At 42.5% G+C, this 22,944-nt stretch overlaps 1 protein-coding gene across 1 annotated transcript; it reads right to left on the bottom strand.

The window, feature by feature from the left end:
* Positions 1-314: 314 nt before the first annotated feature.
* Positions 315-22,547, bottom strand: HTATSF1 (HIV-1 Tat specific factor 1). Its single transcript, XM_090059158.1, has 9 exons — positions 22,304-22,547; positions 18,889-19,093; positions 18,478-18,525; positions 11,626-11,780; positions 9,432-9,595; positions 8,280-8,379; positions 6,795-6,884; positions 6,102-6,239; positions 315-5,629 (listed from the first exon to the last, which is right to left on the bottom strand). Exons 1-9 carry the CDS (start codon positions 22,487-22,489, stop codon positions 5,345-5,347), a joined length of 1,371 nt encoding a protein of 456 aa, XP_089915284.1. The 5' UTR covers positions 22,490-22,547; the 3' UTR covers positions 315-5,344.
* Positions 22,548-22,944: the final 397 nt, after the last annotated feature.

Genomic DNA, 22,944 nt, shown 5'->3' with positions numbered 1-22,944 from the left:
TTATTAAACTTCTTCTCTGTTCTTGGGACTTTCCTTCTGACCTATCACCTTCATGAGTTACCCAACAGAAGTTGCAGTATAACAAGGTGCAATGTCATTTGGGTTTAATCAGGCTGTCAGAAGTGAAATTACCAGACACATTGGTAATGAAGTACCAGTGCATGGGTGTCGACACATATTTACACGTATTCGTTAAAATTACAGTGTAAGCACAAGATATTATATTCATTTCACAGCATCTTATAAAATTACAAAATAAATGGAGATTTAGATTAACTACAATCTCTCAAATATTAATCAAAAAGGCTGAGCGGTTTCATCAATTTGTTTATTAAAAAGGTAGTATAAAACACAACCCCTTTAAGAAACAAAATTCAAGACACAAAAAAATCAGGAGATTTTGGGTGCTGTCACAGGGCTAGAAGTTACATATGTATGAAGGTACTTCCAAAATAAAAGTGCTTTCTTTCCAGAATGTGAGAGAACTTTGAATGGTCAATTCAACTTTGTCAAAAAAGAAAAGGCCAGTTAAGAAAAATTCAAATTTGGTGAAAAGTATTTTCATGGTACTACTTCCACAGTAGCATATAACTAGTCAGTGCAAAGAAATGGCCTCCAGACTCTGTAAAGGTCATTTTGTTCTAGTATTTTATTGCACTTTCAGAATCCCTTAACTTCGAGCCCTGTGAAAGTCAGCACTAAAATACACAAGTCAACTTAACACAAAGATACTACTACTTGCTTAATGTACAGAATTTAAGTCCTTTGTCATACTGCCGTATGCTTTCTCAAGTTCAGAAACAAAAAATAAACTCTTGATTTTAAATCCCATGAAAATTCGAAAGCTATATGACATCTTAAAAGGGATTTCACCAGGTTGTATGTGGTTTACGATTTGAGGATGTAAATATTGACTCACTGTAAAATTTAAGGGTCAGTCTGTGATTTTACGAAACACCCCATAACTGTAAGCTTTCTAAAATGAACTGGAACTAAATATTCAAAAGCGTAAGTAGTTTAAGCCTTGGTGAATGATTTCCAGGACAAGCTTCTAGCTCAAAAATGCACTGCATTTAACACATTAATGATTTTAAGTGAATTGCAATCCCAGTACAAATAAATCTTGTTCTAAGGACTGAAATTCAGTTAAAAAGAGGTAAATATATCCAGCTGTATTTAAAAAGTGAAAAATCAGCAGGAGAAACAGATAAACATTTTGATGCAAAATGAAAAACTAAACTAATTCATTCCTCTCTTCCTAGCTGTATAAGCAAATTGGAAAACACACTTGCGGTAATGTACACATCTGCTCTTTTGGGGCTTCATTGCCTTTTCAGATCCCTGCATCGCTGATGCGTCTTATACAGTCTTGTCTCTGAGTAGTACTTAAAAGGAGTCAGCTAGGGTCAAAGGACACTTAAGGAACATTGGACACTGGGATCCTTTGATCCTAGCTGCTTCCTGCCCCTGGGGCAGGGGGTTGGACCCGATGATCTTCCAAGGTCCCTTCCAGCCCTAATGTCTACGACAACTTGTTTCAGTACCCCTTGTCTGCATGTCAGCATCTTCAGGTCATTAGAGTATCATTCTGTCATAAAATGAAGGCTTAAGTTGATTTGGTTCTTAAGTGAGCAATACAGAAGATGGGTTGGTGAGAACTTCACAGTAGCATCCCCACCTCGCTTAATCCCCTTGGACACTGAAGTCAGTTTAGACACTTTGCCACCTTTTCCAAATCTGCTAACCAGAATCAAAGAGCAACTCTTCCACCATCAATTACAGCGCCTACTGGCAGATCATTTCAGCTTCCTGCTAAACCACGAACCAACTGCACCTTTTCATGAAAAAGACAGTTTAAGAGGGATGGCTTTTCTCGAAATGTTCACTTCTCCGATTGGACCCGTTTTCTGTGCTGTTTGTAACAACTTCATGGGGGAATCCTGGCGAGTGGAGTACAGATCAGATTAGGAAAAAAAAAATCACTACCAAGAATTAAGGAATAAAATAAGGTTCAAGAGCACAAGTTTCCACTTGCAATCCTTACTGAACTGATGGGTCGTGGATTTAACTCTGTACTGACAACATAGTTCTCTTTTGTCAGTGAGGACCAGTCATAAGAGAGCATTTTCGTTTTGAGCCACATGGCAACAAATCCTTAGGTTTTAGGCTACATTTGGATTTTATTCTCTCAAACTATTTATGGGGTAGATATTTATCTGGAAAACTATTTAGTGCATGTTAGAAGAAGTTAATGCTACTCAGTCACTGGGATAAAAATATAATAAAAATTCTAAAAGTTTAGACTGATGTGATCACAAGTTTTGCGCACACATGGATCAGTTAAGAATGAGTCATTACTGGACTGAAATACTAGAAATCTATTTTCATGATCATGAAAAATAGTAGCTGGGTGTATTTACACAAGATGCTTACTGCACATTAGCCTAACAACACTGCACAGTAGCATGTCACGGCAACAGCCGTGCTAATAGGCTAATGCGCAGTAAGTGTCACTAAATAACTGCGCCAGTGCTACCATGCGGTAACTCTAGGTACTGCGCATTTAGTTAGTACTTTATTAAGGAAGTACTACACTAAATGCACAATATTTAAGGTGCATTAATGAATGGGTAGACGTGCCTGCCTACCTCAGAATTAGTGGATAATGAACACTTGCATAATTAAGAAAAAGGGAGAACTCATTGTTACTAAATAGCTATTCACATAAGCATCTGCAAGAAACAAAGCTAGTTTCTTTATCAATTACCTTCTACAAACTAACATAGTCTTGTCATGATGTTTTATTAATCAAGCTAGACATTTTTCAAACGTATTGGCAAACCACGGGGGGAGGAAAGGGAGTTTCAATGTAATGTACTTACTATAAGACAGGTTTTTTTTTAGCTAGGCGTGAGAAGTTCTGAATTTCAGGCATTCGAATGAAAACAATAGGGTCTTTACATCCTTTTCCATTATTTTACTTTAAGAATCAGAAAGGTTAACGTTTTTACAATCTTCATTGCATTTATTCATTTTGCAATTGTGTGGACAGCAAAGAGAAGAGGTTAAAACTACTACTCCGCCATTAAGCACATTTCACTTGATAGGCAAGCCAATCAAATGAATTTATGAATCAACCAAGAGGAAACTTGCTATACAGACACAAAGTCATTTAGCATTAGGTATTTTTTTTCCTCCTGAAACAATAATTCGTACTAAAATAGATAGGGTTTTCTGACACCGCGTGATAAGGCTTTATAAGTACTGTATATACAACATTCATACATTTCTCAAGCATTTTCCACAGCAGTTTCAGTTCTCCTACATAACTGCAAAATCAAACACCTGCACAGAATGTTACATATCGTAAAACAGGGCCTCCAAAAGCTAACAAAAAGCAATAGCTTATAGGTCTAGAGTTTTGGAGCTAGAAGAGCACTGAAAGCAACACCCATGACACTAAGCTGCACATGTCCTACACAGAAGCTTCAAGTACACAGCTATTTGTGGTGATAAATTCTGGTCAGCATTCATTACCAGTGCAAACATTTCTTATGTTTAGAATCAATGTAGGCCACAGCTATAAGTATTTATATGCTTTTAATGGAACAATCCATTAAAGTTTCCTAAAATGATGTTATGTACAGGTAGAAAAACTCGTCACCCAACTATCATTAAAAAACCAAAAAAACATAGCTGTCAAATTCAGGGGCAACACATCTGATGGTCTTTGTCGTACTCTCTCATCTAAGTTGCTCAGAAAACATAGTAAGATGCAACTACAATGGCAATTATGACTTTACACTCTTATCGCTATAATTCAAACACATAAGGATTCCCCCCCACCCCACCCCACCCCCAAAAAAATCCCCCCAAAAATGTAACTAGCGTGGCTGCCTGGACAAATGCAAAAACCACAGAAGGTAACCACAGCACAAATCTGTCTGAAAGACAATCAGGGTCTTCTATTCAAACTGTCCAAATGCTTCAAAGTGGAAACACACTTGAGAATTAGCATCCATAAGCTCTTTCGACCCACTATTTATTATAAGGAAAGAAAAAAAATCAACATTGTAAATTGGAAGTTTAAAAAGCCTCCCATAAAATGAAAACTAAAAAGTCGTCCATATGAAGATATATACTAAAGGGCCAGGGCCAAAATCGTGTTCCCAAATCCTTAATTAGATGTCTAATTAAGTTGTTTCGATTTTTAAGAATACTGTATGATAAACATCTCCACTGAAGTCACTTCTGAAATTCAGCACACTTCAAAACTGCTTAACTGGCTAACAAGATGTAAATGGAAGAGGGCAATATTCTTCGAAAAAACACATTGCCAAATATTCAAATATTTGTACAACAACTCTGGGATTAAATTATCAAAATTCTTTAACTTTTATAAGCCTCTGGGGTATGAAAAAGCAGTTCTAGGAGCTGGAGACTGGCCCAAAAGCATGTGCACCTCAAGGAGAACATGGCACATATTACCTCCTCACTCTTAGCAGAGAAGTCCTACTTGATCTTAGACTAATCAAGGCAAAAAACCCCCAAAAGCCAAATATTCAAATGTACGATATATTTTTACATGCTTACAGCATACAACAAACATCTACCTTCACTGCCAAAATTTAAAACTAAGATCCAAAGTCGGCCTTATTTAGGTTACGTGCCAGCGTTGAAATGTTCACAGCTTCTAGTCCTTTTAACAGACTTGCAACTTCTCTATGCTAATGGAAGATATATGCAGAAGGTAAAAGATTTTATATGCTGAGCATTTCAATTTAAAAGCACCATTTCACATATTTGGTGCTTCATGTTGGCTCTGTTAAGGCTCATTTATTTTTCAGTTTTGTAGGCTGACTGATAGGTAGAATGTCAAATGTGGCGGTACATGTATGGGTTCAGTATCAACAACTGTCATCTTTAATAGAAAGAGACCAAGTTCCAAGAGGTCTCAAGAAATTAAAGCGAATGTTAAAATCATTCAGTTGTCAATAACCGTAGTATATTAATTGACTTAGTTTGTGTCATTATAGAAACTTCAGAGTTTGAGCATACTTCACATTTACATAACTGAAACACTGACAAGCAAAAATATGACATAAAAAGCCTGGTCAGTTTTCTGCACCCAAAATTGAGATACTCAGCTAGAACAACAGTCAATTAATATGAACTTTTAAATCCTCATTAAATACTGCTCTTAATGAAAATTTCAAAGCACAAAATTGATGACATCCTAATCTGCATAATTCATACAAACACTGCCTTGAGTCACCTTGAAGCACAGGATAATAGGAACCCAAGCATTGCCCTAGAAATGACACTTTCACAAAATATCAAGCTGTTATGTATCTGCTTCATCATCACTGCCCGCAACGCTGCTGTCTGTGGATGGAGCACCATCTTCATTCATGCCTTGGCCGTTATTCTCTCTCTTCCGCGCATCATCATTCACAGCACCTTTGGAAGGGTCGCTTTCTTTTGAAGCCTGTTCTCCTTCAGGCAGTTTCACGCTGCTTGTTGAAGACTTTGCATCAGATGTAGTTTTCTGGCCAGATGCATCAGGGTCTTCTAAAAATGATCCCCAGCCTTTGAGCCTTTCTTCCCTCTCTCTTGAGGTCTCTTCAATCTAAATATATATATATATGTATATATATAGGCCTTGATAAATATCCCCACCAAAACTGCAACCTGGCACTTGCATGTAACAAGGTAGCTTAGACTTAAACATTATGAAACTGCTGCTTTCATCATTAATATGCATCAAGTGTAACATCTTGGGGCTTCACTCTGGCCAAGGTCCATGCTGCTCATAAGTGGTAAGCATGATTTACTGAACAGGTTACATTTCCAGCGTGCAACAGCAAGATATGTCTAGGACCTTTCAGATGAAGTGAAAAGCAGCAAATAGTCTTAAGAGAAATCCCCAAAATTGGTACGCAAAAGTCATTTAGAAAAAAGAGGACTTCAAATGTTAAAATACCAGATTTTATTTCAGTTCTAGGTTTGTTTCCTTTTAACTTTAAACAAATTAAAGATTCACACTTGAGAAGAGTTTTTAGATTAAAATTCAGTGAAACATTCAGACACCTAAGGATTACCTGATAGTCTGTCACACCATCCCAAGGTTCAACACTTAGTTGCCGGCCACCAAACCACCTTCCATTGAGAGCCTGTATGCACAGATCTGCTTCCTCTGCTTCTTTAAATGACACAGAGGCCACACCATCCGGGTGTCGCTTTAAGGAAAAAAATTCAAATCCTATCAGATATCTCTCTTTTGTTTAATTAAGAATTAAGTTTTGTTTGAGCAATCTTTTCTTTGCCTTCCAAGGCAGAGTATGCTGCTGTTCTGCCTGCTTGACAAGTGCATAAACTTTTTTTGAAATATGTATCCTATTCTTAAGTAGTGTGAAACATGAAAGACTGTTTCCTTGTATAGAGAGATCAGCATTGTTAGGTTTTAAATTAAAAAAAAGTTGGTTGTGACCATTTTAAATGTGCACATATTTCTATCATATAGGTCCCCAATCTAGAAGCAAAAAATGGCACATAGATATGAAGGATATAGGAATACGTAGATCCGCACAACCTGTACAACATTTCTGTTCAAATCAGAAGATATTCCACAGATGAAATTTAAAATCCACTAACTGAACATAGAAAATTTGAACAATGAACATTAACTTTCCATAAAATAACTACATTTTAAAAGGCAATGACCAGCAAGCCCATGAACAATTTAAAGAATCTGAGTAATTGTGTGCACGGAATATACAACAGAAATTACTTACATCAAATATAAGGACCTTTTTCACTTGTCCAAACTTCTCACATTCTGTCCGCAAATCTTCCCTGATTTCATTCAGAACTAAAGGATCCTCCTGCAAAATGTGTGTACATGTGGATCATTTCAAAGTGTTGGGGTGATGCTGTTGCCATAATGATCCAGGAAATGCAAAAGGCAAGAATTATTACGGGTGATATCTTCTATTGGACCAGCTGTATGGTAGAGATAGAGAAAGCAGCTGCCTTGGCCCCTGCCAGGCTCTGCCCCCAGCCCCTGGCGTGCAGACCCCGGATTCAGTTATGCTTGGTCGGGCCGGGCAGCTCCACCTGCCCCTCCTTGCTCCAGCTACATCTGCTGCACTCACTCCTTTCACAGCACATGACTCAGCCCCAGCGTGCAGTCTGCGCCGTGCTCCACTCCAACTCAGGGCGAGAGGGAACTCGGGCATCTCCGGGCTCTGGCATAATTAACAGGGCTGTGCGAAGCTTCGGGTAGCGATTCTATTCGGCGGCCAAAGCTCTGAATCCGAATTGAATCAGGGGACCAATAAAAAGGTCCGAATCAATTCAAAGCTCTTCGAATCTTTGGAAAAGATTTGGAGAGCTCTGATGATTTGGGCAGTCCCCGGTGGCTGCAGCAGGGAGCTGCGCCCGAATTTGAGCTGTTAAGTACTAGAGGCTGGGGCTGGGAGGAAGGAACCATGGGTGGGACCCCTGCCAACCCCCCCAGCCCCTCACTACCTTCCCCCGCTCTCCCAGCCCCGCCATGGGTGCCCAGCCCGGGCCCTTTAAAGGAAAAAAAAGCCAAAAAAATCCCTGGGGCTGACTGCTCCTGCTGCAGCCTCTGGGGCTCATGCAGAGTCCCCCACGTGGCACAGGACAATGGGGGGCACCAGGGATCGCACGCCCACCAGCAGGAGCAGTGAGTCTGGGAGTTTTTCAGGGTTTTTTTTCCTTAAAGGGCTGGAGCTGGCCGAAGCAGGGCACCCATGCAGAGCCCCCCACGCAGCGTGGGGTAGTGGGAGGCAGCGGGGATCGCCCCCTGTCTGGCAGCACCCAGTGAGCACCAAGGCTTTTTTTTCTTTTTTTTTAAACAAGTGCTGGGAGCTGGGCAGCCATTGCCAGGCTGGGAGAGGGGCGGAAGATAGGCCTGGCCGATTCAGAGATTCAGCAGCAGCTGAATCTCTGAATCAGATTCAGCCGAGTCAAATCGAGACAGTGATTTCAATCCCCGACCTCCAAATCAGCCAAATGTGAATTCGAAGCGAATAGTAGCCACTTCGCACAAGCCGAATACTTAATTAGTGGACAACATTAACAGCCACAATGGCCAAAAAAACTGATAATGTTAATTTCCTTTTTATCGGTGCTCCTCTAGAACAGACCCCACAATTTTAAACATATATCCATGTCCCATCCAGCCTTTTTAAAAACAAATATTTCTGAGACAACACAGCCAAATCACTTGATTAATTAGCACAAAATCCTACCTCAAAATCCTTTGGATGAAACATGTTCCTGATGATGATAACACGTTCATGTCGCATTCGAGCAGTACCATCTTTCTTCTCAGGCCTCCAATCCAGCTGTCTAATGAAATGAATCAACAGTCAGAGCACATCGTTGCAGCTCTCTCCAGTTTCTACAAGTATTTGTTGAAAAAAAATCATTAATTTGGTATTTCTCGACATACAGATTCCAGTAATGGCATCTCTGGTACCAAAGACTTAAGTTGCTCTTCTAGAAAATGGAATAGCAATTTGTAACTTAATTGCTGTTCCTCTTATAAAGCTGCTTTAAGTTCCACAAAGTACCCAAAACTGAGGCACGCCAATCTTGCCAAAACTTTCATGTCAGTGTAATGTATTAAACATAAGGAATATTCTGTAAAAGGCAACTAAACAGGCTAAAAGAAACCCAATTAAACTACCAACTCCAACTACTTGATCAAGACGCAATATTTAAAAACAATCATCTTGTATCAGGTCAGCTTAGGATCAATTAAAAGAATGTTCACAGGAACACTCTGGTAGAAAATAAAATAAGCAGGTGGGCAAGATTTTCTTTTCTTTTCTTTTTAAGAAAGATAGTAGTTTGTCTATTCCCCATATTTAAAAATTATTATTTTATTCATATGAAGTCAGACATCAAAGTAAACTGGCAAAGATGAAAACATGCTATTCCTATACAAACTGACCCCATGCTAATAGTTCCAATGTAGCATAACGCAATTTGCCTTTTTTTAACTAGTTATACTGAACATCGGAAGGGTACAGCACTAGTGAGAGAAGTGACTACAGAATTCCAGAGAAGGCTCAGGAATTCCAGGAAAAACACCTTTATCAAATGTTGTTTTTTTAAAAGAAAAAAGTTCATTGCTTCCTGATTCTCAGCTTTAAGCCTTTGTTGAGATGCACTCTCTGTCTATTGATTCCAGCCAGTTTTGACAATTTCAATGACTTGCAAGGTATCAAAGTTCCCCTCCTTTTGGAGAGGAAACTAACAACAATAAAATACCTTTAAGAAAAATCAGATTTTAGATGGTGGTATAAACACTGAAATAAGTGAATCTATAGGAGATACCCAACCAACACATATGCAGAACAGAAGTAACATTTTACTGAAAAAGAAAGGTAACAAACTTTTGCTGTTGAGACATCTTCTTCCTGTAGTCTTTGCACTTCTTCCTCTTTTTGCTTGCATCATACTCCCCCTTCAGCTGAAACCTTGCAACTTCAACATGCAGTTTGTATCCTCTAATATCAGCCTCGTCCAAAAGTCTTAATGCGAGACCAACCGATTCTCTCTATTGGGACATTAAAATAATGCAACAAACTTTGAAACAAGGCAAAGCTTACTTAATTTGGATGAAGGTTTTGGTGTTAAAAAAAGTTAAGATAAAATTTCATTCCTCTCCACTCAAAACAAATAGTTGCAACCCATTTATAAAAGAGTCTATTAGAAAAGGGGGCAAATGTTAACTGCTTTGTTTGTGGCAGGAGTCAAGACAGCATTTCACTGTTTTCCAACAACACAGATTCACATACCAAATGATGATTCGTTGATACTTTTCTTCCCCCAACTATTTTTCAAAAAACAACCTGTGATGCTCAAGCAAGATACCATAATTAGAGTTAAGAATTAAGAAAGGCACATAAGTTCATTTAGAAGCTGAAGTCCCATTGTCAGAAGTCATGCCAATTCCAAGTATTTCTGGACGTCAACAGCCAAGTTTTGGGCTACAAGTTGGCTTTATGCACTGAACACTAAGCACATTTTTGGCATTAAAGAAATAGGAAGCTACCATGTATGACTGAGCAATGGCATAATATGCTCTCTCCGAGACACACCACTCAACTATCGGAAGGTCCAGGATGGTCCATGACTAACTGTATGTAGGGTAGCGCATAGTCACACAGTCTAAACTTTAGGCAGATCACAGTGGTTCTAACCACAGTGTGAAACAGTAATACAAAATACACAAATCAAAGGTCCTCGTGGTCAAATACTCAACCTGTCTTTTGTAGCTACTTCATTCTGACTGTATAAACATCTAAAGAGAATTCAGGATCACAACAGCAATTCAACCAGGATTTTACTATTACAGAAGCATGAACGTATATATATATATATGCGCATTCTCTATTTTTATCATTTCACATTAACTTATGAAGAATTCACTGTGAAGAGCGATTCTCAGCCAAGGCGACATGGCACCCTGGGGAGTCTTGAGATTCTTAAGAGGGTTGCCGCCTAACAATATTCACACTGTTAGATGTACAAACATGATTCACAAGATAAAACCAGAGGTTCCATCGACATGAGCGTGGATGTTTGTTTCCCCTGGAACAAGAAGCAGCACGATACTTTATGCTGCTGGTGCTTGCCCCCAGGGAATGCCTGTGCCACACACCCCCTGGCATGCAGCAGGTTACCCGGGTGAGGCAGGGGAGGCTGAAGCCAGTATTGGGCTGGTCTCTGCAGCTTTACCTAGGTCCTGGGGGCCTCCTGGGGCTGCAGCAGCAGTGATCCTGCCACTCGGAGCCTGGCTGCCAGCCCCAGGAGGGCAGTACATGTGTGCGCCACTCTGCCTTTTTTAATTTATTTTTTTTGCATGGGTTTTTTTGACCCCAGGATCTCCCAAGGTCAAAAAATGCAAAAACTCTGCATTGCTATGTTGCAGCGCAGAGAGCAGCTGAATGTGTGGTACATGTCTGTGGTGCCACACACTGCACAGCCCCACTCATCTGGACACAGCCAGAGTATTCATAATGTTTTTAACACTACTGATTTCTTTCTGACATGATACAGTCTCCCCACGTTCTTTTCAACAGAAGAGCTTCTCTCATTTTCTGAAATCAAAACTAGCAAAAGCTACAAGTGAGCATTGTTCAAGGGGTGCCTCAAGTCTGTCAAGGCTGAGAACCATTGCTATATGCAGAGGGCATGCTTTCAACCTTCTCCATTGTAGATTCAGGGAGAGATCTCTGTAGCATTTGCATCAAGGATGTACTTAGTGGCCCTATTATGAAAAGCACTGTGCAAATGTAAGATAGTCCCTGTCCCAAATAGCCACTTGGGGTTTGATTTTGTGGGGGGACAGGTGGTTTAAATATACTTCACTTGATTTATCAAACTATAAACAGCAAGAACATGATAACCACTGGTATCTTAAAGCAAAGCAAAGAGACCGCCAAGAGTTCTGAAGCGGCAGCTTCTGTTAAAAACAAACATGTTAACTGGGAAATGTCTGAGAAAACTGCAAGCTTGCTAGCAATAACTTTTGCCAGGAAGCACAGACATCATGAAAACATCTCTTTTGATTGCACCACTGACCTTGAGATAACAACAGAGGCCATCGCCTTTCAGATTCCCTTCCTTGTCTTTATAGAGTTTGATTTTAGGTTCATCTGTCTGAGGATCTAGCATAATTATGCCACATTTTGACATAACCTGTATAAATTCATCCTTTGTAACATCTGGAGGCAAACCTGCAAAATGAATAAAACCAGAAAACTTGCTACATATGGTTACAGTCAATTCCAGTTCCTTCTCTCCCCCCGCCACAACTAAACAGGAATAAATCTGTCATTAATTGAAAAATCTTTGTCAGTGACATTTTTGGATGAGTTTTTACATGTTCAAAAATATACTCTCTCTCGCAACTGGGGTATTGGTTGTAGCTGTGTTGGTCTAAGGACAGAGGCAGATGTGGTTCTTTGGGTAAACATAAACAATTTTTCCAACTATTTAGTTAGTCTAATAAAAAGATCTTTGCAAGCTTTTGGGTACAAACACCCTTCTTCCAGCAGAGGAAGAGTCTACAGTTGTACTGTGCTCTCTTGTCAAAGCCAGTATGACAGCACAATACAACTTCAGGGAGAGGGAGAGTCTACAGATGGGTGTCTGTACCCAAAAGCTTGCAAAGAACAATTTTTCTGTACTCTAGCAACTGCACCTGTTAGCATACTTCCTTTTAATTGACATGTTGGGAATCTTTTCTCCTGAAAATATGTATTAAATGGGAAGTTATAGTTTCAACAGCAATTATTAAATTCTGAACTTCCTAATCTGTGGATACCAAGTCTCATGTTGTACTAAGTATTTCAGACAATAATGATATTGTAGCACATATCAACCAATGTGCAGGTGCCTTTACTGAACAATGTAGCATTTATTTTACTGTTACCCATAAATTGATTCCACTCACTGAAACAGATTACTAACTCCAGTGCAAGCAGACAAATTTTCCCCCTCTCAGATTTATACAACATACCTTCTTCACTGAGTAGACAGGAAACATGTTCACACTTGTGCAATCAACATTGCACCGATGTAAAAAAATGTAGGAGACTGATCACACAAACTGCTCAACTGCAGGGTAATGTCACCCAATCCAGTGAAGAATTATCATTGAGAAAAAAAATGGACAAAACTCCTCCCACCTCCAAGTCAAACCAGTTTAGATGGTCTGTCCACAGCTTGAATCTTAGGTAAAACCTTTCCTCAAGGCAAACAGCTAAGCTGCAGCAATAGCCACCCAAACCACCTCACGCTAAGTGGCAGTGGTACAGAAAACCAGCGTAAATTATACTGGGATACACAAGGGTCTGTCCACCATGTCCACATCACAGTGAACATTTTAGACAACTATGTTATCCGAGCACAAGAAAAAAAAAAAAAAAAGGATTTGATTTAAAAAAAACAAAAACAAAACAAAACACCGTGCTAGCTAAGCCCCAAGAATGAAGTACGTTTTTCTTGTAAACGTACAACTCAAAAAGAAACAGCCAAACCTAGCAGCACAACATTTTCAGACAAAAATTCATCTTCGGGTTGAGAAGTTCAGATGCAGTTAACTTTCCTGAAAATGCTGGCACTTGAAAACAGAAAGTTAGCACTAGCTCCCATAGAAAGTTAAATATGGTCTTGAAACATATATATAATATTTGTCTCTCTTTTGCTTCCTCCTTACTTCCTCATCCTTATCCCAGTCCCACTGCTCTCCCATGTTTCTACCAGAGGTTGTCTTCCCACCCCTCCACACACAAATTCCTCAGGCCATATGCAGCATTTAAAAATCACATCACCTCACTGTAAACCTATTCTCCTCCTCCCTGTGCAATCCCTGTTTGTTTTTTTAATTCATTTGTTACATCTCATCTCTAGATCAATGTTTTATGAATAGTGATAACAAGCTACTAGCCATGCTGTCTGGTCAAACTGCATCAATCAGCTACACTGAATTTAGAAAGGAGCTAAAATGTCCTGTGCTTTCCTGCTACTACTTTCCCATCTTTGCAATTTTTGCAGCAGTCACGGGGATGTTATAGACTCAAGAACTTGAGGATAAGTAACCATGCAATTATGAATGGAGGAAAGAGTGGGTGGTCATTTTCACAATAGCAACTATGATGCGATTCATGCAGGTGCTACCATATTTACATAAGTATAAGGTGAGGTTTTTCTCTACCCCAATCGGCATAGGGGAAAAAAAAACATTACTTGTCTTACATTTGCATACAAGAAAGCCTCATTAAATACGCCGTGGCATCAAACTGCTGGCGCTCAGTAATGAAAACAAATTATAAAAAGTTGATTAAATTCAGCCAACGCTGAGTACCGCTATAAAATTCATGGCCTATATTGGGCAAACATACCAATAGGAACCCACTGCAAAGATAAGTGAGTGCAACTCATCTATATAATACATATTGTAGGGCCCATTAAGCTCAGTCCTAATTCTCTTTCAAGTCATGGTGAGCCACTACACAAAACACACTTAGACTCCCTTTTCATTCCCACAGCTCAGCTGTGCCTTTCTTTCCCATTTCCAATTATTCCTGTTTCTTCACCAACCTTGCCAAATATCTAACAAGCATGGCCCCAAACAGTACATCCAGATTCCCCTGTCACCCCCTCTCTCAGGCTGTTGCATGATTAGTGCGGCCCTGCTCCCATAGAATCACAGAAAGTTAGGGTTGGAAGAGCAATATACCTCTTCTGCTCGTGCTTGTAGGGAGGCAGTTAGACAGGCCAAAGCTACCATGGAGCTGAGGATGGCAACCCAAGTAAAAGACAATAAGAAATTGTTTTTTAGATATATAGGGAGTAAAAGGAAGGCCCAGGGAGGAATAGGACCTCTGCTAAATGGGCAGAAACAATTGGTGACGGACAGAGGGGACAAGGCTGAACTCCTCAACGAGTTCTTCGCCTCAGTGTTCCTAAGCGAGAGGCAGGACAAGTCTCTCACTGGGAGTGTAGGGAGGCAGCAGCAAGGCACCAGACTTCCATGCGTGGACCCTGAGGTGGTGCAGGGTCACTTGGAAGAACTGGATGCCTTTAAGTCGGCAGGCCCGGATGAGCTCCATCCGAGGGTACTGAAGGCACTGGCCGACATCATTGCAGAGCCACTGGCGGGAATATTTGAACGCTCGTGGCGCACGGGTCAAGTCCCGGAAGACTGGAAAAGGGCCAACGTGGTTCCCATTTTCAAGAAGGGGAGGAAGGAGGACCCGGGCAACTATAGGCCAGTCAGTCTCACCTCCATCCTTGGCAAAGTCTTTGAAAAAATTATCAAGGCTCACATTTGTGAGAGCCCGGCAGGGCAAGTTATGCTGAGGGGAAACCAGCACGGGTTCGTGGCAGGCAGATCGTGCCTGACCAATCTAGTCTCTTTTTATGACCAGGTTACAAAACGCCTCGACGCAGGAGGAGGGGTGGATTTCGTATGCTTGGACTTCAGGAAGGCCTTTGATACGGTATCCCACCCCATACTGGTGAACAAGTTAAGGGGCTGTGACTTGGATGACTGCACAGTCCGGTGGGTGGAGAATTGGCTGGAGAGTCGCACCCAGAGAGTCGTGGTGGATGGGTCGGTTTCGACCTGGAAGGGTGTGGGCAGTGGGGTCCCGCAGGGCTCGGTGCTTGGACCGATACTCTTTAATGTCTTCATCAGCGACTTGGACGAGGGGGTGAAATGTACTCTGTCCAAGTTTGCAGATGACACTAAGCTATGGGGCGAAGTGGACACGCCGGAGGGCAGGGAGCAGCTGCAAGCAGACCTGGACAGGTTAGACAAGTGGGCAGAAAACAACAGAATGCAGTTCAACAAGGAGAAATGCAAAGTGCTGCATCTAGGGAGGAAAAATGTCCAGCACACCTACAGCCTAGGAAATGACCTGCTGGGTGGCACGGAAGTGGAAAGGGATCTTGGAGTCCTAGTGGACTCCAAGATGAACATGAGTCGGCAGTGTGACGAAACCATCAGAAAAGCCAATGGCACTTTATCGTGCATCAGCAGATGCATGACAAATAGGTCCAAGGAGGTGATACTTCCCCTCTATCGGGCGCTGGTCAGACCGCAGCTGGAGTACTGCGTGCAATTCTGGGCGCCACACTTCACGAAGGATGCAGATAATCTGGAGAGGGTCCAGAGAAGGGCCACTCGTATGGTTAAGGGCCTGCAGGCCAAGCCCTACGAGGAGAGACTAGAGAAACTGGACCTTTTCAGCCTCCGCAAGAGAAGGTTGAGAGGCGACCTGGTGGCTGCCTATAAGTTCATCAGGGGGGCACAGAAGGGAATTGGTGAGTATTTATTCACCAAGGCCCCCCCGGGGGTTACAAGAAATAATGGCCACAAGCTAGAAGAGAGCAGATTTAGATTGGATATTAGGAGGAACTTCTTCACAGTTCGAGTGGCCAAGGTCTGGAACGGGCTCCCAAGGGAGGTGGTGCTCTCCCCTACCCTGGGGGTCTTCTAGCGAAGGCTGGATGTGTATCTAGCTGGGGTAATGTAGGCCCAGCACTCTTTCCTGCTTATGCAGGGGGTCGGACTCGATGATCTGTTGAGGTCCCTTCCAACCCTAGCATCTATGAATCTATGAGACCTCAGGAGCAGTGTTCCCTCTAAGCTGCACCGTGTGCATGGCCACACAGGTGTGCCTTGCAGCACGGCATGAGCGCACCTGCATGGCTGCACATGCAACAAGGTTTAGAGGGAATGCTGCTCAGGAGGTCATCCAGTCCAACCCCTTGCTCAAAGTAGGAACATCCTCAACTATATCATCCCAGCCATGGTTTTGTCTAGCTTGGTCTTAAAAACCTCCACCACTTCTCTGGGTAACTAGTTCCAGTGCTTTATTACCCTCCTCATGAGAAACTTTTTCCTAATGTCTAGCGTAAACTTCCCTTGCTGTAACTTGAGACTGTTGCTCCTTGTTCTACCATCTGCCACCACTGAGAGGAGTTCACCTCCATCCTCTTTGAACCTTCTCCTCAGGGAGTTGAAGGCTGCTATTAAATTCCCCCCCTCAGTCTTCTCTTCTCCAAACTAAATGAGCCCTGTCCCCTCAGCCTCTTCTCACAAGTCATGGGCCCCAGCTCCCTAATCATTTTCTTTGCCCTCCACTAGACTCTCTCCAATTTGTCCACATCCTTTCTGCAGTGGAAGGCTCAAAACTGAACGCAGGACTTCAGATGTGATTTCATCAGTGCTGAGTAGAGGGGAAGAATCATTTCCATCGATCTGCTGACAACACTCCTACCAATGCAGCCCAGCATGCTGTTAGCCTTCTTTGCAACTAGGGCACACTGCTGCCTCATATTTAGTTTACTGTCCACTGTAACCCCCAGGTCCTTTTCTGCAGAGCTGTTGCCCAGCCAGTCAGCCCCCAGCCTGCACCAGTGCATGGGATTGTTTTCTCCTAAGTGCAGGACTTTGCACTTTTCCTTACTGAACTTCTTGAGATTCCTTTTGGTTCAATTCTGCAGTTTGTCTAGGTCATCAAGTCTTAGCCCTATCCTCCAGTGTATCTACTATGTCCTACAACTTGGTGTCACCTGCAAGCTTGCTAAGCATACACTCCATCCCTTCTTCCAGGTCACTGACAGAGGTAATGAAAAAACACCATCCCCAGAACCGATCCCTGGGGCACTCCATTTGACGCCAGCTGCCAGCTAGACATTGAGCTATTGATTACTACCCTTTGAGTCCAAAGATTCAGTCAGTTTTCTAACCACATTACAGTTCATTCATCCAACCCATACTTCCTTAGCTTGGCTGCAAAAATGTTGTGGGAGACCATATCAAAAGCTTTGCTAAAGTTGAGGTATATCATGTCTACTGTCCTCCCCACATCCACAGAGCCAGTCATCTCTTCACAGAAGGCAATCAAGTTGGTCAGGCACGACTTGCCCTCGGTGAATCCATGGTGACTGTTCCTAATCACTGTCTCCTCCAAGTGCTTATAAATGGATTCCTTGAGGATCTGCTCAATGATTTTTCTAGGGACTGAAGTGAGGCTGACTAGTCTGTAGTTCCCTGGATCTTCCTTCCCTTTCTTAAAGATGGGAACTATGTTTGCTTGTCTGGGACCTCTCCTGATTGCCATGAGTTTTCAAAGATAATGTCCAGCAGCTCTGCAACCAATTCCCTCAGCACCTCTGGGTGCACCGCATCTGGCCCCATGGACTTGTACATGTCCAGCTGTTCTAAACAGCCCCTAACCTGTCCTTTCACCACTGTTGGCTACTCCCCTCCTCCCCAAACTGTGCTGCCAGTGCAGTTGGCTGGGAGCTGACCTTGCTTGTGAAGACTGAGGCAAAAAAGGCACCAAGTACTTCAGCCTCTTCCCCATCATCTGCACTAGGGTGCCTCCCCCATTAAGTAAGGGACCCAACACTTTTCATCATCTGCCCCTTGCTGCTGACAGATTTATATAGAAGTGATGTTTTAAAAATGTGTTTACAACACGCTTGTGCTAAAACTTGCAGCAGTTAAAAAAAGGTAAACCACATCAAATCTGAATGAGCTAAGTTACTACAAGCAAGTTTATTTCAAAGTCAATGATTTAAAAATTTCCCCTCACTTCCATGCACTCAGAGAGACCAGGGTCTAACAGGAAGGTGAGAGAGCAGCTTGCAGGGGGAAGACATCAGGGCAGCAGAGGGCAAAGGGACTATGTAACACCCCAAATTTATTTTTCCTACTATTGCAGTGGGAGGACAAAGGCAAGCCTCCAATAATTAGATTCTACACTTGGAAAACATAAATTCGTTGTAATTTTCCATATATAAAAATGCAATGATGGGGAAGAGGGGGCCATTTTATATTCAAGTAAATACAGTAATTAGGTGAATCACCTACACAAATCCTTGTTCCACGTGAATGATAACATGCTCACTTACCAGTAACGTATACATTTGTGTTTTTGTCTTCTTCAACCTGAAACCACCCTAAAAACAAAATCATAATTTAAATACAATGATGTTAAGGAATTAAATATGGAAGAGCTGATCTTTATGTAGTTTAGAAGCTCACAGTAAATCTTAACAGTTCAGAAACTCATTGTCCCATCTGTCAATTTCATCCAGAATTTTTCCACTTAATGACAACATTTTGAGCGTCCTGTCAGTAAGTTCTTTTTCACTGTAGAAATACAGGTTTTTAGAAGCAAATGTGTTATATAAATCGAGTATTTCAGACTTTTCAAAATAGATTTATTTTTGTTGTGCAAGATACTGAAAAACAATTTAAAATTGCCACCCCACCCTTAAAAATAGTACTTTTCCAACTTGTATAAAAATAGGACTGCTTGCCTGCATCAGGTTTTCTTTTTTCTCCTTTCTGTTTGGGATCTGCTTGTTGCGATTCTTTTTTATTTGTTGGCTGCCGCATTCCAGATGTCCTAGAATCTGCAGGTGGCTTACTTTGAATCATTGCACCAGAAGCAGAGGAACTGTCTTTATTCTCTGTAGAGAAGCCATAGTTTGCATGATATGTTGCAAGGAAGTCCTCATTTATCTGAAAAGAAAAAAAAAATGAGAGTATATATTAATCCATAGTTCAAAGAATATCCATATTTCAGAGAACTGCCCACTGTGCCATGTTACAAGTATAGTGATTTTCTGATAACAACTTCCAAAACACACTAAACAATGGAGATTAGTTCACTTGCAATGATAGTGGAAAGGGTCACTAGACAGCACAGTTGAACCATTACCAATAAGTATTAAGAAAGCCATAATGAAAGTCCATACAAACTGTGTAAAATACCTGAACCAACCAAAATTCGACACCTTTTGTCTATATTGCACCTGAAATTTTAAGAAGTGCTGCCCTTTCCCCCCTCCCCAGTAAAATTCTCTATCACTCACTGAGTTAGATTGCTCTCAAGTACAGAAACCAAGCGCTCTCAGCCATGTCAAACAGATGAAATGACATGGACAGCCAGCCAAGAAATATCAACTATTAATGTCGCTGTCACTTGAGGACATCTGTCTTTTGGAAGCAACATTTTCAAAGAGAAAGTATAATGGGTGTTGATAGACAGTAAACATCTCATTGTAGATTATATGAATTAATACTTGGCTTTAAGTCTAAGATCATACATCATATCTTTGGCTCAGCCACTACTTGAAGATAGGTTATCTGGCTCTGTTCCTATCAGGCCTCCCTCCAGGGAATGACTATATGACCAAGTAATGTCAATGCCAGCCTTTAAGAAACTTGTTTTAAATGAAGTACTTTAATCTTTGCTAGACAAGTATCAGTGCTAAGGTTATAAATCAGCTGTGGCATAGTTATAACAAAAAGAGGAAAATATGGTCAACCTTTCACGTAACCTTTTCAGGCTGGATTCAACTGTAGAGGAGTGCTACATCTGCCTGTAATAATCAATGTGATGATTTTTTTTTCCTTCTATTTCACATGCATTCAAAAAGGACAAGACTTAATTCCAGAGTGAGCTCTTAGAAGGTACGAATAACACCGTACTTGAGTGCTGAGAGGAATGTATTAAATCACTACAGTCCCTTGCTCTTTTACACAGATTATTTGGGGCTCAACAACAGTACACTATTACATTCCAGATCTTACAGACCCCCAGTGCTCATATGCTTGCAATGCTTGACTGTTCACTGGACAGTTTGCTTGCCTCATGAAGCCAACACAATTTAGTGCAATTCAAAACCAAAAGGTTGGATCTGGTCTACTACAATAGCGGTGCACTGACCTTTTGAAAAAAAAAAATCTTACATTAGGGTGACTTCAATTATGCTTGGCTCTAGTCAACCTTAACAACTTGTTAATACAATATCACAAGTACTGAATTCTCTCTCTCAGAATTTTTTTAATAGATTTTCAAGTTTTTCAGTTAATGCTGTTGACAGCTTGCACTGAACAACTTACTATATCAGTAAATCAATCCCTCCTAAAAGTAATCTTCTTGAAGCTGCACTCTTTTCAAAATTTGATGGTAAGATTATATTCGGACAAAAACTTAATTTAAATCTACTTCTTGGTACATGACCTATTTTGCTTTTAGAATGTTTTGTGTTATAATGCTGGCCCCAAAAACAATGGCATGCACCACACTTGGTAAAGGTTTTGTAAGTGAGAAAGAATCCATTCCACACACTAAAAGCCCATAGCCAGCTTCCCTCTAGTGAGCTTCAACCCATTTCAGCAGGAATTGGAGGTTGTTTAGTCTTCAAGCCCACTCAAAAGCAGGGCTGGGGGGGTTGAATCGGGGCAACCATCCTGGGCCCCTCGCTTTGGGGTGCCCCACAGAGCCAGGTGGAGCACAGCGGCTTCATGTCCAGCTGCTCTGAACCCCCTGCCCCACCAAATCCTTGTGTCCAGGTACAGGGCCCCACACAGGCTGATTTGCTGGCCCTGCACCCTGCTCAGGTCACCTCTGTTCAAAAGACTCAGGAAAGAAACACATACCAGGAGCCATTAATACTAGAAGGACTTGTCATAGCATCAAATTGAGCAAACCAAAGTAGAAACAAACTGAACGTCTGGCCACAGAGAACATGGTCTACATTTGAAAGAGACAGAGACCAAAAACATGGGTTTAGCAGTGAAGAATGCCAACATACAAGCTATTTCTTTGTGCTGCCAGACATGATGCGTCTTGCAAAAGACATTAGATCCTATGTTGAATTTGTATCTGAAAATATCATTTATCAGCAAGGATTTTTTTCTTTTTTAAGGAGCACAGTACAAAAATGGTAGCTGTTCATATTTATACTGTAAGACTTCTAACAGTATCCAGAATTCAGGCAGGCACAGACATGCCAAACAAAAGAAACAAAAAACCACACGTCTGGCTTTGGGCATCACTAAACTTTTTCTATTTCAGGTCTGCTTAATTTACAAATTCAGAAGTATTTTGCACCCAAGTTCTAAGGAGCACAGCAAGAACATTCATGTGTCCAAAACGTTGGAGGCCATAGGCCACAAGTAGAGGGATATAGAACTCCTTTGACATGACAAGGCTCTTCGGGTAGATGCTATCTCTTTTACTAGCCCAGCTCTGATAGGTGTCAAAACCGTTATTAGCCCAGCTCCGATACAGTTGGCAAAACCATTATTAGCCCAACTATTTGAGTCGGTCTAATAAAACAGATCAGATCTACCCAAAGAGCCTTGTCTGCTTATGCCCTTATACCAGCACGGCTACAACCAACACCCCGGCATCATTTTGTAAGAGAAAGGCAAGGAGGCCCAGGGCTTAGGATGTACAAATGCCAAATGCAGACCAAGAGATCGTCTCCCGTAAAAAAAACTCTGAACTAGGTCATGATTTTGGGGGCCACCCTGCCCTGCCTCCAGCTGGACGCAACCCTAGGGTAGCGGCTCTCAACCTTGGCACACTCAAGGCTCCCAGTCAAAAATGCTTCAGTCTCACATGATTTTTGACTGCAAATAAAACAAGACGGCAACTCTTCTTTGGCCAAGGACTTGGGACCCCCCACAAGGGGCAGAGCAGTTTCTGCACCATAGGCATTGGGATTTGGAAATCTCTGGGTCCACCTCGCCTGACAGCTATATCCAGTCTTCCCACAGCCATGCCTTTCCGCTCCGAGGCCGAATTCAGCAGGGTCGACCCCGATCCTCCTCGGGGGGGCGCGATTCAAAGTCTATCGTCCGACGCAGGGCGCGATGGATGGTCCCAGCGCGCCCCCACCCCAACAAGACGCCCCGCACCGCCCCCGCGTGACGCACCTTGGGGAACCAGGCCTTTTTCTCGCGGTCCCACTCGTAGGCGGCGCCGTCGGCCGGGTCCACGTAGGTGAAGGCGTCTGTGTCGCCCTCGCCGCCGCCGCCCTCGCCGTAGAGCTGCTGAAGCCGCAGCTGCTGGTGAAACTCGTCGTTGCCGTCCGGGCCCCCCGCCCCGCCGCCGCCGCTCATCGTCCCCCCGGGGCCTCCCCTCAGCGCGGCCCGAGCACCTCCCGGGCCATCAGCGCATGAGCGGAAGTGCGTTACCGGAAGGGGCGGGGCCCCTGTGCCCGGAAAGTGTCGTTGTGGGGACGGCCAATGAGAGCACGCACGGCTCAACGCGCGGCCAATAGCAGGGTCCAGGACAAAGAGAGACGCGGGGATTAGGCTAGCCTATCAGCGGTGGCGTGGCATCTATGGGGAAAGGGGCGTGGCTACGTTTCCCGCCTCTGCTGAGGGGGCTTCGAGGCCCTTCTAGGCCGCTGGTTCTCTGACTGTCACGCTGGTCCCTCAGGCCTGCGCTGCCCAAACGCAACCCCCTCATTAACCAGGCACAACCTAGCCTGCAGGCAGCTCCAGCAGGGCACGCGGCTGCTCCTGGGTTGTGGCCGTGATGTCCCAGCGTGGCATGACCATGACTCGTGGTG

Source organism: Crocodylus siamensis, chromosome 8 (assembly GCF_052110815.1).
Source record: "Crocodylus siamensis isolate JL-2025a chromosome 8, ASM5211081v1, whole genome shotgun sequence".
Classification (NCBI taxonomy): Eukaryota; Metazoa; Chordata; order Crocodylia; family Crocodylidae; genus Crocodylus; species Crocodylus siamensis.
Note: the sequence above shows the minus strand (reverse complement) of the source record. Positions and strands in the feature narration are given on the sequence as shown.